Source organism: Penicillium vulpinum (genome assembly GCF_028829585.1).
Source record: "Penicillium vulpinum strain IBT 29486 chromosome Unknown utg000001l_segment0_segment0, whole genome shotgun sequence".
In the NCBI taxonomy this organism is placed as follows: Eukaryota; Fungi; Ascomycota; class Eurotiomycetes; order Eurotiales; family Aspergillaceae; genus Penicillium; species Penicillium vulpinum.
This window is the reverse complement of record NW_026643241.1, coordinates 2,160,416-2,174,445: the sequence shown is the minus strand read 5'-3', so window position 1 is coordinate 2,174,445 and position 14,030 is coordinate 2,160,416. Positions and strand designations below refer to the sequence as shown.

Genomic DNA, 14,030 nt, shown 5'->3' with positions numbered 1-14,030 from the left:
ACGTTGGAAGGGATTAAGGTCAATGTGCCGAGGTCAGGTAGAGGTCTTGAGACTTGGCTACGAAGTAAATGTTGTCTTGTACCAATGCTAGCTGAAATTATCTCTCAATTTGCCGATTTTATTCTGCAGATGAACAGATAGGATGAGAAATTACTATTTCATATAGCAGAATGCTTTCAGATTGCTCTGGTTCCATTCATTCATCGGCTATATTGGAGAGCCCCCTCCTTAATGGCCTATATGAAGTGTGCAGGATTGTTTGTCTTCCCTGTCGAGTGCTTTTCATGTTGCCAAACTTCCTAGACGTACACAGCACGAGATGAAGCTGGACGAGGTCAGAATAATGTATAATTGATAATGTATAATTGTATAATTGTACTTTACACTTTCCAAATCCCCGCTCATCCAGCCATTCTTCATCCACTCAAATTCCAAATGAAAGCTCGGCCCAGCCAATTATTCTTTCTGAACTTAGAATCCAACAGAGATCTCAACACCATCTTCAACAGGGTGAGTCTCAAAGGCAGACTTGCCAACACAGTCGCCATACTCATAAGGAACGTCAATGGTACCAATTAGGCCCTCGACGATGGGGTTGCCAAAAGTGACAGCAGTCTTGGGCAAGTCGCCGCATTCCTTGGTGCCAAGGAAATACTCAACAAAGCCTAGCTGGCTTGCCTCAATACCCTTAGTGATAGCAGGGAGGGTATAAGAGCCGATATGAGTTTCCTCGCCAGTGACAGAATCAATCAGTGTGCCAACCCAGGTAGTGCCCTCGGAGTTCTTGACATTCAGGTGATAGGTGTTGGCGTAGGTACCGTCGATATTAACAGCACAGCTCACACCAGGGCCACCGTCAGCACCATCGCTGCAGTTGGCGTCGGTGGATGTGCTTCCAGGAACAAAGCTGGAAAAGGCAGCATGGACTACGGAGCCACCTGTGGAGTCAACTTGGGGCTGTAGGCCTGTATAGCCCACATCGGACTGTCCGGTGAAGGTAAATTGCTGGGCGAAGTAGAAGCCCACCTCATGAGGGGCGTTGGCGATATTGATGGGGAAGGTGATTTCCCGCATGCCGTCCTCGGGCACGCCTTCTACAGACCAGCTGTGTCCGACGAGGGCTGTGGCTGGCTCGAGAAGCGCGAGGGCGAATGGAAGGGTCTGGGAGAACTTCATAATGGTTGGCGTTTGGGCTTGAGAGGATTGATTGTTGGGAATGGGGGTGAGAATTTGGTGGCTCTATGCCTTTCCTTTATAGACTTGGTCACTGTTGCATCTACAAAGGACATGGGAAGGATTGATGTTTTCTCAATATGAAACATTAATATGTTCGGTATAGATGGGGATCTGCAATACTATGGAACCGATGGAACCATAGCATACAATATAGTTCCCCTAGCATTGACATTTGGCTTAGATTCAAAAGAAGTACCGGGGTCTAGTTGATATCCAAACCTTGCAATCGTCTTTCTTCAAGCTCTGAAAGATCATCCTTTGCTCCAAGTTGAATGAGACTCTCCATGGCTTTGGCTTTCCTTTGATTGGTTTTATTCAACATGCAATGTAACATCGGTTATTCAACCCCGCAGCAAATATAAGTTAAAGCGCATACAATATAACAATATACTCCCAGTTCTCCTATTCCAGTACTGTGCATTGTTCAATGGACACTTTATATTGGCGATATTAACACTCCCGTACGTGGAGAAACCGAGGTCCATAACTGCCAGATCTACAGTTTGGGCTTTCCACGCCTGGCTTCATTTTGCTTGCAGTAACTAAATATGTGTGGAGCTATAATGGTGCCAGGTATCGGAGAGATATGTAGTCTGCAAGAAATCGTAGGCTAAAGAGATCCTGAAGTTTAGGTACCGATTGTGCCATATAGATACGTTCCAACGCGCGTCGAAACTTGGCAGAGACAATACAGTCATGGACGTGTTGATCTCCGGGGCCACTCATTTAGAATGCCGATCGGGTCCTGCATTATCTACAATACAAGATTGTGGCTGCAAGCGCCCGGAGCGTAATCTAGTCCAAACATAGCCATGCGCAATGCCCGGGATGCGATGTAGGAAGGTGCTTCATGTGGTAGACTGCCCTGGAGGGTTTAAATATAAAATGCAATTGTTAAATTGCAGCTTTATATACCTGGTTCATATTAACGACTACATTATACATTAAAAGTGGCCTGAATAAAATAGATCCACCCCCTGTCAATTGTCAGCCACGACTCCACTGTGGGCGCCCAGGGGCACCAATGTCGGCGAACACAACACTGGGCAAGGGCTTATGTCGTACCTCGTATGACCACCCATGGACGGGTGATAACTGAGAGCTCTCTGAGAGGATGGTGACCCTGGTTCGCATATTGCAGCCCCGGCACGGTCTACTACCTAAGTCAGGTGCTATGCTACAATGCCATTTCCTAGTGTATCCGGTCCTTATATATCGCTAACATACCTGGTCAGTGGCTACGATAAACAAGGCTGCGATCGACAATCTGCAAAAAAAACTACGACACGACGATGAAACTTCCAAAGCCCTGCACAAATCTACATGAAGAACGACTACTGCTTCAGTTATTCCATGGGCGGATAGGCCTCCAGGCATGCTGGGTAGTCACTTGTGTGTTGATATTGCATGTTGCATAGATGGTCTGCGCCAGACGAATATTGGCATATGACTTCTCTAGGACCCTTGATTCTAGTAGCTTTCCAATAGAAAGGATATGGCTTGTTGGGTTTGATAGAGGCAAACTGATCGAGGTCAAATCTAATTCGTTTTCGTTCCAGATGGGATTTGATATACCCGATACGGAGAATTAAATTCCGGCAAAGTGTACGATTGGCAATAACAAGCTGGTTGTAGTTCATGAGTCGTTGACACCTGCGGAGAATTTTGCACAAATGAGAACTACACAAAAACCTGTAGTCATAGCATGCACTGCGTGGAAAGAAAATCTACTAGGCCCTCAAGGTTGATCTTACGGGGAAAGTAATCTTCTTGCCCGTGCACTATCAGTAGGTCGAGCATGTGCCATCTGTTAGACACCAATCTAACCTACACTCTCCCAGAGCTTACAGCTACACAAAATAATAGCGAACGGCAACCACTTAGGTGTCTGATCGTAACCCGAAAATTTTCATTTACCTAACCCCGTGTCTTTCGTAATTATAAAAAATATTATGTTTGCTTTTACCAGTCGCAATTCTCAGCGAGGAAGGTGGCCAACTTCTCAAGGTACTTCTTGTCCACGTCGTCAAACCCAGAAGGCACGGTGCAGTCGATATCAATAATAGCGACAGTCTGTTATTGAAAATGTGAGTATGTTCCTCCAAAGCTAATTCTGTCTCCAGAAACCGCGCCCACGTGGCTAGGAAATAAGTACTAACCTCTCCATTAACCAAGATAGGCACAACAATCTCACTGCGACTCTCTGCATCGCATGCAATGTGCCCAGGGAAGGTCAGCACATCAGGAACAATAATAGTCTCCTGCTTCGCAGCAGCAGTGCCGCAAACGCCCTTGCCGAAACGAATCTGCTGGCATGCGGGCTTTCCTTGGAATGGCCCGAGAAGAAGAAGCTGATTCTCCGAGGAAGAGTATGTAGTCGAGATAGTCACACCGGAACTAGGTGCACCAGGCAATGGCGGTGAGGAGACTGGGGAAGCAAGGGCTGGGAATTTGTCATCGCGGATATAGAATCCGGCCCAGTTGACGGATGAAGAAGGGGCAGGGAGGGAGCTATAGGCGTGCCAAAGGAGAGAAGCGACGTTGGAGAGGTTGCTGTTTAATCGTTAGCGATCATGTTTTCGGGGGTTGCCGCGGTTGCGCATGTTTTGAATTGCGCTGTTGTAACTCACCTAACCCAATTCCGCTGGCCGTTCAGAAGACCTTGTGTTGACAGCAGAAGCTGTTCGTATATGTCGGCCTTGGAGCTATCCGGCATGAAATAGGAGGAGTCGGCGTGAGGCTATCAGACGTGATGTGTTAGCTCTCTGTCTTGCGGTCTGCATGGATCTTCACGGATCCGCCGGGCTTGCAGTCATTAAATTCGCAAAGAGCGCGCATACATACCATAATGGATGAATATATTATGTGCAGAGAGGTTCAAGATGACAAGAATCAGGAGACGTGAAGGAATTGCGCAATCGCGCTAAGCGTTTCTTAAAAAAAGAGCAGAATCGGAGAAGCGGGGCCGTTTAGGCGTTCCGCCAAAAAAAAAAGCATCTGGAACTTTGAGCTTTCTTTGACCTCCGATCTTCCGAGGTTGCTCTCACGCCTCTGATTCTTTGGTTCTTTGTTCTTCGGAGTCCCGAGTCCCCGAGCCACAATCCATTTCGGAATGTGATATTCCTAACTCCGTAGGCCTTCTGTTGAATTGCCATTCGCCTCAAAAATAAGCCAGACTCCACATTTTACGCGGGGGTGAATCATATCCACGGAAGCCCAACTCTTGTCATGACCTTTCATTTATACATCAAGTGCTTGGTCGTCTCCATCTCGGCTCCTGAAAATTGGATTCGGAAACTTCAGATGCCGAAGTGTTGATGCAAACTTAAAACTAGGATACATCGCCGCCTTCGTTTTCACTGATTGGTTGAACTTTCTTCTCGCTGGGAGAGGCAAGAAATAGTCGAAGCCTTGAGCTAAACATTCTATGCACTTGATGCTTCTCAATCAAGTTGTTGACAATATGATTGACTTCCACCCGGAGCAGAGATAGTACTCGGGAAATCGATGGTCTCTTGTATTGGAAACTATGGGCTTTGCTTCCTGGTCGGCAATGGCCAGATTCTAGTTCCCGGGTACCTTTGACCCAGCCGTCGGAATTGCTGGAAGTCCCGACTGGCTCTTGAATGTGGATCTCATCGGGGGTAATACGAACAACCGGGCCTAAGAAGTTGCGTCAGATTCGATGACTTTCCCATAGATACCAGACGGCATACCAAATTTTCGGTGCATATTGTCTATCTCGTACTCGAAAATGCCAGGACCCCAGGCAGAAAAGTAAATCTCATACAACACTGTTGCGGCAGCAAGGCGAGGCCCTGGGAACCTACTGAGCTTGTGAAAATGAAGACGATAAATAATCATGACTAGGCTATAGGCCACCGCACTACCTAACAAGAAGTAGACGAGCATGATCGCTATTGGTTATGATCAAGGTTTGTTATAATAAAGTTGAAAAAGTGTACGATAGACTCCCCACATTCCAGACAGGAAATACAGTCTAATCCCAGGGCTGTCCTCTTGATATACATAAATTTTGCGGACAATGAAATCTCTAGGGGCTAGATATGAAAACCATCCCTCCATTATCTTGCCCCAGCCCCACGTCAAGAGCCAATTGGTCAAGTCCATGCCGCATATTATACCGCATAAACTACTTTTCCCGGTAGATCAAGCACTTCCCCACAGGCTAGCGGCATTTGACCTCAAATTCCAGAACTGAGCGACCCGGCCTTTGAAAATATGGTTCACTGTGTTCCCGCACGCGATGAAAGGAAGCCACAACCCCGTTGGTATCACCAATATTGACTTCATGGGATGGCTCTCACATCATACCGCCCTTCTCGACAAACCATACCATGTACGATCTACACAGATAGTAGGATCTAGTGCCGATATAGTGTGGCTTGTGGATTCGGAATTAGTGCTGATTTGATGACGCCGGGAGTGGGGGTTAATCCTAGATTCAGACCGCCAGTTGGCTTTGTGTCTCCCTCCCACTGGGTGACCTGTCAATTTCTCGATTTTTTTCTATCTCGAATCATATCTGTGGCGCAAAGGTTTAGGTGGGCATCGTTTCGCATCGACTCTGGTTGGCCCTCGGTTCTAGTAGCCCTTGATTTAGCTGTTCTGTGTCTTTTTAATTGTCAAGATTCAAAAGTGTGCGCGATGTCCTCATATTTGCGAGGTCCATGCGCATGCACTGACCTGAAAAGACTAGGAATCAAGGAATTAATGTGATCAGTGGCAATCAACCGGTGCGATGAAGTCTGAATGGTGTGCTCATATCTGAGAATCGTAGGGCTGACCTAGGGGCATGGGTTACACAATCTGTGACCTCGAGAATTCTCTGCATGAGATGAATACTCCAGATATTTTACGTATTCCATCAAGGATCCATCGAGGTCACGCCGGTCTACTCCTTGGCGAATCAACGAATCAACATCCATATTCACTTGATGTAGTATCGAAGAACAAGTCATATGGCAAACAAAGTTACGATACATGAAGAATTTCTAACAGGTCGCCAACAGAATCTCTAAAGATTGGTTCGCCAAAAATGAATTTCTATCTCTGAGCAGTCGTAACCTTCTATGTGATCAATTGAATCACCAATTGCATATGTCTAGTTCTGGTTGACGCAGATTCCAGTTCTGTCTCATCGACGAGGCCTATTATGATCCAAGAGAGCTTCGGAATTACTGAACAGGGTACGTCCTCAATGTCATAAGAGGAAAAGGAAAGGGGCAAGTTGAAGAGGAAATCGAGAGGGAATTATACTCGCAGGTAGAGACGTCGCGCCTTCCTTATCCATGAATAGCTTCATGAAAGCCTTAGGCCACCATACCTGTCGATGATTGATGCTGCTGCGGTAATCCGATCCCCAGTGCCCTGTGGTACATGTAAAGTGAAATGGTGCGAGTTGGGTTAGTTTGTCTACAACTTCCTGCCTCTCCGTGTCGGTGATCACATAGCCGTCCAGCGCATTATTCTATTTTTTGCTTTCTATGTCCCACATACTGTGAATAATGCATCGAAATGTCTTCTTCTGAGGTACAAATCTCGATCTGTACAATCACTTCTTCTACCGCAACCACCATAAGGTCTCGCGAAGGCATACGCAAGCTACATGTTAGTACTCGTTGTGGTGGTCGTCGTATAACAAGAGCATCGAGCCAGTAATACTTATCGTTCTCTTCAAATCCTATACGCATATATTGACGTATCTATCAGAGGCAGTGTAGGCCACGAGACTAGGGGCAAGATATCCAACTTCTCCGCTGCCCCTTCAAGTGCTAAAATCTCAACTGGAAGTAGAACAAACACCCTCCATCAATGACGCTTTCGATCCCTCACCACGCCCCTCGGCTACCAGTACTGATCTATTATTGACTTAACCTACCCAAGATCCCATGGTAAGCTTCTTCCGAATGCCTTAGCATAATATTTGCTATGAGTGATTCACCTTTCTACCCATCTTCTATTCAGTTCCCTGAGGTATATGAACCCCTTCGCAGCACAAATCCCGATACGGCATCTGTGCCATCTTCACTGCAGCCTGTTTTCGAAGTAGTTGCTGACGCCGACATCGGATCTGACAACGGGAAGGAGCCTACTGATGTTGACAAAAAGCCCCTGGAGCCGCCGCGCCTTCCTGTTCGCACCGCTTCCCCTACTAGCACAGCCCTCAGGGCAGTCCTTATGCAGACTCGTGCCTCTTTGGCTGACGAGGAGAAGAAACATGATGAAAAAGTTGCTCCGGAGAACAACGAGGTCTTAAGAGCTAAAAAATAAGCTTGATACGCTTGAAAGCAGGTTGGAAGATGTCAAGTAGGAATACGAAAGAGCAAAGGCGGAATTCAAGGCGCAAGAGCAGGCACAAGTTTCGTTCAGGACCAGGCATAGGGAATTGGAGGAGTTGTGTCACCCACGAGAGACGCTGGAAGTTTAGCCAAAAGAAAAGGGGGGTTTGGGGTCCTACGTAATTAGTGACTATGATACTTCAACTATGAATGATCCCTTGTGAATACACTGTAAGAATATTCGGCCGCTTATGCGGCATTATGATGTCTTTTTGGCAGTCCTCTTGATGTTCTTTTTAGATATCTTTTCGTTTACCACTTCTTGGTTCCATGAGTAGATGGCAGAAATAGACGGCGGGCTTGATTTGTAAAAAAAAATTCTACCTACCTAGGTAGTTATGTATAAGCATCGGTGTAGACTCGTGAGGTAGATGTATGGATTAGAAGGCTAAAGATATGCACTAAAGAGGAAATCAGGGCTTCGGGCGGCCAGGTACGCTTCCGAGTCCGATACATATTAGCCTCACGTGATAGTGACCGTGCATTTCTCAATGTTTCACCTGTTACTCCGTACTCCGTACAAGGATGTGTATTGTATGTCACTTTATAGGCCAACCCATCCCTAGCAGAAAAAAGCCTAAATTCTAAATCCAATTCAAGTCTCATTCAATATATCACAGTAGGGGTCAAGTTTTCACCATTCATCTTGATCCTCTGAATTTCTAAAATCAAGATGCATCCCGCATATCATTCCTGTCCAGCCCCATATGGAGACCCGTATAAAACATTAAAAACATTACCCCTCGGCACGGCAACACCCAACTGCTACGAGTGGTCCGATGTCTTTAAGGCTGGCTGTACCCCAGAAAAAGTGGCCCCTGAGCCGTCTCTACCAAGCCCAAAGTGGAGGCAACCGTGTCCAAGATGGACGGAATCGGGTAGAAGGTCTTCCGTCGCCAAAATGGAGAATATTTAAACGAAGTCCAATTCCAATTTCAATTGACACTACAGATCCTCATTCACACGATTACTCCTATCTTATCATAGCCACCACCCACAATGCCTGAGCAAATCCTTGCAGGAAAGACATGCCTCGTCACTGGCGGTGCCGGCGGCCTAGGCAAAGCAATTGCAACCCACTTCCTCGAAGCCGGTGCCAACGTCGTAATCTGCGATGTGAACGAGGAACGTCTGCAGAACACTTCGGCTGAACTGTCATCCAAGGGACCCTTGAAGGCCATTAAGACCGATATCACCAATACCAACGAAGTGGAGAGCCTATTCGAAACGCTGATTGGCGAATTCGGCAAAGTTGATGTCCTTATCAACAACGCCGGTATCATGGACCACTTCGACCCAATTGGCGATCTGGACATGGAGCTCTGGGACCGCGTCATGGCAATTAACCTCACTGCCCCGGCTCTGCTGAGTAAATTGGCTGTTCGCAACATGCTGGCGCAGCCGAAGCCCGATGGGCGCATTATTAATATTGTTTCTGTTGCCGGAAAGGCTGGATGGGCTAGTGGTATGACCTAACTAAAGCCCGAGGTTTCACTGGATCTGCGATTGACTTATTCTTTTAGGTGCTGCCTATACGGCCAGCAAGCACGGTCTGGTCGGATTGACTAAGAACACTGCCGCTTACTATGGCAACAAGGGCATCAAGTGTAACGCCTTGATGATGGGTGGTATGGAAACCAACATTGTCGATGCGTTCAGGAGCGGGATGCATATGGAGGGTTATGAGAAGATGATATCTGTCCTGAAGGCGATTCAGGCCCCCCACGTCGATGTGAATGAGGTTGCTGGATTCTGTGTGAACATGACATATGGAAAGGGCGCCGCTCAAATCAATGGCGCGACCATCGCTATTGATAATGGTTGGACTTCTGTCGTTGGATAGGCTACAAAGTTTTGGGTAGCTGGTTGCACAGTTCTATGGGAGTATAATTATGGAGGTGTTTGTATTTTATGACGTACATATATGTACCTTATACATGCTTGGAAATAACCTCGGAAACAAAAGAATCAATTCGGATACATCTCTTCCAAAACACAAAAGACCTAAGTGATCAAGGGATTTGGCTGAGGCGGTGCCTGATCCCACTTCTCCACGCCTTCGGGAATATCAATAACCGCCTCTTGACACCAGATATGAACTGCGGTTCGCAGCATCTCTTTGTTCAGACCCTCCAAGCAACCACCTTTTACGTTGGTAATTGCAGAAATTTCGGGCTGTTCGCCAGGTGCAGGCACAGCATCCCGGAAGCGATGGAGGAGCCGCGCGCCACAGTCCTTGCAGAAAAGGCACTCCATATCGCGTCCCTTGAGGGTGACGCGAGTGTAGCTGCTGACCAGACCGGATACTGACTCAGGGAGCTCGAAGTACGGAAATGTTGCGGTAATGCCGAACGCGGACGAACTTTGGTGCTGGCATTCTGTACAGTGGCAGATCCAGAGTTTCAGAGGTTTATCTATCGGTGTTGTGAATTGGATTTTGCCACACTGGCAGCGAGCTTTCATTCCCATGGTGGGTTGCGAAATAATGCAATTGTCCCAAGGTGAGGGGTAGGTCCAGAATACTGCATGGGACGAGCCCGGGAGTTACCCCGTCCACGGGTAGACTTGTAGGTGCATAGGAGAAGCCCTAAGGGCTCGTATTCCTCGTATCCATGCATATTCAAAGGGCCTAGGCAATAAATTTTTTAATTAAGTTGTTCTATAGGCCAAAAGGTCACAACTATTCCTCCAAAATCGGTTGTTTCGAATAGTCTTATGATCATCAGAATCATGTTCACTACAGCAATGCACTTGTTCTGTAAAGATAATCTCGATCCTACCTAGGTAGGTGATCAAACTTGAACTGCATAATGCTTGAAACCCGCTATCCCTATCCTCACATCTCATTTAAACCTCGAAAGAACTCTCGTTGGCGGGGAATTTCATCAAAGTTTACCCTCAATGGCCATCTTGATAACAGCAATAGCTCCGGGAGCTTCGTTCCATGCTTCATAGGTCAAGCGCAATGCCAATTGCATCTCTTCCACGCTCCCAACGGCAAATATGAGGACGTTGGCCCTCAAAGGCTCACCTGGGTTCACAAGGGCCGGCCAAAAGTGGGAGTTCATTTTGTGGACGGCCTCGTACAAAGTGCGAATCTGACCCTTGAGTTTCACAATTTCGAGCCATTTGTCGTCACAGTTGGCGATATTGGGGTTTTTGGCGATAGTCGAATAGTCGGATCTGGGTCCCAGCATGCGAGCAGTACTTCCATCACGAGGTCCCATTTCTGTGAAGATCACTTGAAGCACTTTGACCTTGACTAGGGTCACAGCAACCCTATGGGGAAGATTGATCAACCCGTCACAGAACACATCGAGTGGCTCAAGAGGATTGGCGTTCTTGATGTCAAGGTACGGCAGAGTATTGTTATCCCAATCATAGTCGTGATTCTGGCCAGCCGTAGCCCACCACTTCAGAAAATCATAGCACTCCTGATCTTGGTGGAGACGAATCATCACACCAGGGATGGCGTATCGCGAGCCTGTGTTGTCGCCTCGACAGAGCTGCAGGTCTTCCATCAGGATATCGAGCTGTGCTTGAAGTGATTCAACATTCCTAATAGTGGCCATCTCATTGGATAGGGAAGCGCGTGATAGCATGTAAAGGCGTGTCTCCGAAGTCAGCCAGACGTTTCTGATGCCGTTGGTAAAGATGTCACCCTGAAGCTCCCGTACGACCTGTTCCTCCTTCTCCATGGCAACACGACATCCTCTGATGGCGGTGCAAGCAGACTTATGCTCTCGGTGGTGAGCCTTCTGGTGTTCGACACCACAGTACATCATCACTTTGCAGCCAGAGCAACGAAGAGCTCCATCTTTCTTGCCGCACACGCCACAACCGGATGGGAGTGACATCTCTGCGCGGGAAAGTAGAAAGAAAGTTATGACAGTCAGAGTTTATGCTCGTGGTTGAAAATAAGGTCAAAACGAAGGGTGAAGTTGCCGATTGGCTTGTTGTGCAGAGGCCGAGGATGGTTTCGCAAGTTTTGTGAATGTAGACTGACTTGCTTGGGAGGTAAAGGAGTAAGGAAGCAGAGGAAAGGAGGATGGCTCGGATAAAAGAATAAGAAGAGGAAGAAAGTTAGGAGGTACCGGTAGGGTACTTATTTTGGACTTCATTTAGTTATCGAAATAGGAATTGATGATGTCTCGTACTTTCAAAGCCAAGTCCACAATATGGGAAAGTTGCGATGACATGCCCCTCTCAATCATCCAGTTGAGCATATGTCAACAAGGACTGAGATATGAGGCAATTTGTATTCTTTGTTTTCCGCAAGTTTATTTCCGTAATAGTAGATAGCATGAAACATTCAAGTTCTGTATGTTGTATACAGAAACCGTCCCGAGACCGACTTTCTTACATCGAAATCTGGGGGATACATACTTAGAAAGAGATTCCTCTTGATTCTTCACCCAGAGAGCTAATCATCCTGAATTTAGAAAAACACAAAACAGTAGAATTTTATACATCATTAGCTATTGCAAGCTGATGATAGGCCTAATCCCCGGACCACGTGAGAGCCATGTGATCTTGAGCATCTAATTTCCATCGGAATAACAGTTCATCCATTCAGGCCCCACTTCTACCTTTGCTCGCCTTCGTGAAAAGTACCGGATCAGGCGACTCCTTGCTCATTCTATCACTCAATTAATCCATTTACATGAATCAGCGAACGCCATCATGAAGTTTTTCGAAAACAATTTCACCTACGACTACTCCTTCCCCGCCGTCTCCCTCGCCTACTTCCTCCGCTATCCCAACCCTTATTCTCGTCATGTCCTCACAACCGATGTCATCGACAGATACGTCGACCCCAAGACTCAGCGCCTTCACACTATCCGGATACACCTAAAGAAGTCCAAAGTTCCATCTGGAATCCTAAAGCTCCTGCCAAAAGGCATGGGAGGCTCAGACAGTTCCGGTCAGAGCTATATTCTTGAGAGGACCATTGTTGATGCCAGGGAGGGGTGGATGGAGACCGAGTCCCGCAACATGGAGTGGACGGGCATCCTGAGCGTGGTTGAGAAACAATTCTACAAGCGGCTCCAATCCGACGAAGACCGCCTGGCTTTCGATGGTCTCGCCATCGACAAAATTTCCGAACAAACTAGTGTCAAGACTACCGTGACCTTCCGCTCCCGAATCGGACAGGGCAAGCTGCTTGCGAAGAAGAGACAGGACACTAGTGATATTGAAGACGAAGAGTCTCGCAAAGGATTCTTCTCATCCCTTTCCACTGCTGGTATCCAGCGGACAATTGAGCTCATCGGTGTGAGTCGAACTAAGGAGGCTGTATTGAAGAGCAAGCAGGGCATGAACATTGTCCTTGAACGCTTGCGTAGCGGTGGTGTTGTCGGCGTCCTAGAAGGCATGCGCCAAGACCGAGAGGCAGCTTTCGGACCTGACGGTCCGTGGAAGCGTGTCTGGCTGCAGGGCAAGGACCGCTCTATTGAAAACGACAAGTCGTGATTGACATCCGTATCTATTATGGATTGTCTTGTATTTGCTTGGGTTATATACCCGTCATTGCATTCTGGTTTCAAGCGTGGAGTTCTGGCGTGGGGATATGATCGAAACTCTCCCACACATCTTTTCTAACTGTTGATATTCGAGACTGTATGTCTTTCTGTTTGCGTGAGGCAAAGCCTCTGGGATGTACATTTATGTTAGGGGGCATTTTTAACGCTCATTGGAAGGATTATTGTATTATACGCATCAATTTTCAATCCTTATCTTCGCTTTTTTTTTAGGGCTTTTGCAATCACTACTGGTGTCTATCTATCTAGTCCATACAAATTCTAGAGAGTTGGACGAAACTGGCGCAAATCGCGGTATGCCGTTTCCGACGCGTGAACAATACCACCTTATGCGAGACGTGACTTGGACTCGCTTCGGTTCCTGATATCGACTAGAAGCTAAAGTGAGCGTTGAATTGCGTTGATGTACCTGATACGACTAGCCTCTCTACTCCTAACAAAAGATCATTCTTAAACTTCCAGCTCCTTTCGTTTACCGTCAATTTATCTTTACCATGGAGATCAGCAATCTAGAAGATAGGACGGAGACCATCAACACCGCCACCTGGCCACGAAGGATGGCCTCACCTTCGGTAACATACCTTTCCTCATCTCTGATCCAAAGGCTTCGCGAATGGCTCCTGTTAGGCTTGCGCAGTTCGACGCACGGAAATCCAAGCCATTATTCCCATCTTTGATTAGCCTCTGACGGTGCCTTTCCGACGACAGCCGATTCACGTACGAACGGTGACTAATGCTATAGATATCATCCGAAATTGCTACGGCGGCACTGACGGCAATGCCGGCAACGCCGCATTGTAAACGCAGAACATGCCACACCCCTCGCCTCTAGTAAAGGCCATCGACAAAGTACTCGGTGCTCAGCTTGACCTGCAAATGAATGACCCACACC

At 47.2% G+C, this 14,030-nt stretch overlaps 8 protein-coding genes across 8 annotated transcripts; 3 read left to right on the top strand and 5 right to left on the bottom strand.

Moving 5' to 3' along the window:
* Positions 1 to 471: 471 nt before the first annotated feature.
* On the bottom strand, positions 472 to 1,176 carry N7479_000809 (uncharacterized protein; the record flags this gene model as incomplete). Its single annotated transcript, XM_057248507.1, has 1 exon — positions 472 to 1,176. One exon carries the CDS (start codon positions 1,174 to 1,176, stop codon positions 472 to 474), a length of 705 nt encoding a protein of 234 aa, XP_057112939.1.
* Positions 1,177 to 3,198: 2,022 nt separating this feature from the next.
* On the bottom strand, positions 3,199 to 4,083 carry N7479_000808 (GAF domain-containing protein; the record flags this gene model as incomplete). Its single annotated transcript, XM_057248506.1, has 4 exons — positions 3,199 to 3,309; positions 3,396 to 3,789; positions 3,867 to 3,976; positions 4,081 to 4,083. The coding sequence occupies 4 exons, from the start codon at positions 4,081 to 4,083 to the stop codon at positions 3,199 to 3,201; spliced, it is 618 nt and encodes a 205-aa protein (XP_057112938.1).
* A 484-nt stretch (positions 4,084 to 4,567) lies between these two features.
* N7479_000807 (uncharacterized protein) lies at positions 4,568 to 5,148 on the bottom strand (the record flags this gene model as incomplete). Its single annotated transcript, XM_057248505.1, has 2 exons — positions 4,568 to 4,899; positions 4,953 to 5,148. 2 exons carry the CDS (start codon positions 5,146 to 5,148, stop codon positions 4,568 to 4,570), a joined length of 528 nt encoding a protein of 175 aa, XP_057112937.1.
* A 2,040-nt stretch (positions 5,149 to 7,188) lies between these two features.
* On the top strand, positions 7,189 to 7,530 carry N7479_000806 (uncharacterized protein; the record flags this gene model as incomplete). The annotated part of the gene is made up of 1 exon (XM_057248504.1): positions 7,189 to 7,530. One exon carries the CDS (start codon positions 7,189 to 7,191, stop codon positions 7,528 to 7,530), a length of 342 nt encoding a protein of 113 aa, XP_057112936.1.
* Positions 7,531 to 8,597: 1,067 nt separating this feature from the next.
* Positions 8,598 to 9,441, top strand: N7479_000805 (SDR family NAD(P)-dependent oxidoreductase; the record flags this gene model as incomplete). Its single annotated transcript, XM_057248503.1, has 2 exons — positions 8,598 to 9,063; positions 9,122 to 9,441. 2 exons carry the CDS (start codon positions 8,598 to 8,600, stop codon positions 9,439 to 9,441), a joined length of 786 nt encoding a protein of 261 aa, XP_057112935.1.
* Positions 9,442 to 9,602: 161 nt separating this feature from the next.
* Positions 9,603 to 10,067, bottom strand: N7479_000804 (GFA family protein; the record flags this gene model as incomplete). Its single annotated transcript, XM_057248502.1, has 1 exon — positions 9,603 to 10,067. One exon carries the CDS (start codon positions 10,065 to 10,067, stop codon positions 9,603 to 9,605), a length of 465 nt encoding a protein of 154 aa, XP_057112934.1.
* Positions 10,068 to 10,483: 416 nt separating this feature from the next.
* Positions 10,484 to 11,455, bottom strand: N7479_000803 (zinc finger MYND domain-containing protein; the record flags this gene model as incomplete). Its single annotated transcript, XM_057248501.1, has 1 exon — positions 10,484 to 11,455. The coding sequence occupies one exon, from the start codon at positions 11,453 to 11,455 to the stop codon at positions 10,484 to 10,486; it is 972 nt and encodes a 323-aa protein (XP_057112933.1).
* An 826-nt stretch (positions 11,456 to 12,281) lies between these two features.
* N7479_000802 (MSF1 domain protein) lies at positions 12,282 to 13,070 on the top strand (the record flags this gene model as incomplete). Its single annotated transcript, XM_057248500.1, has 1 exon — positions 12,282 to 13,070. The coding sequence occupies one exon, from the start codon at positions 12,282 to 12,284 to the stop codon at positions 13,068 to 13,070; it is 789 nt and encodes a 262-aa protein (XP_057112932.1).
* Positions 13,071 to 14,030: the final 960 nt, after the last annotated feature.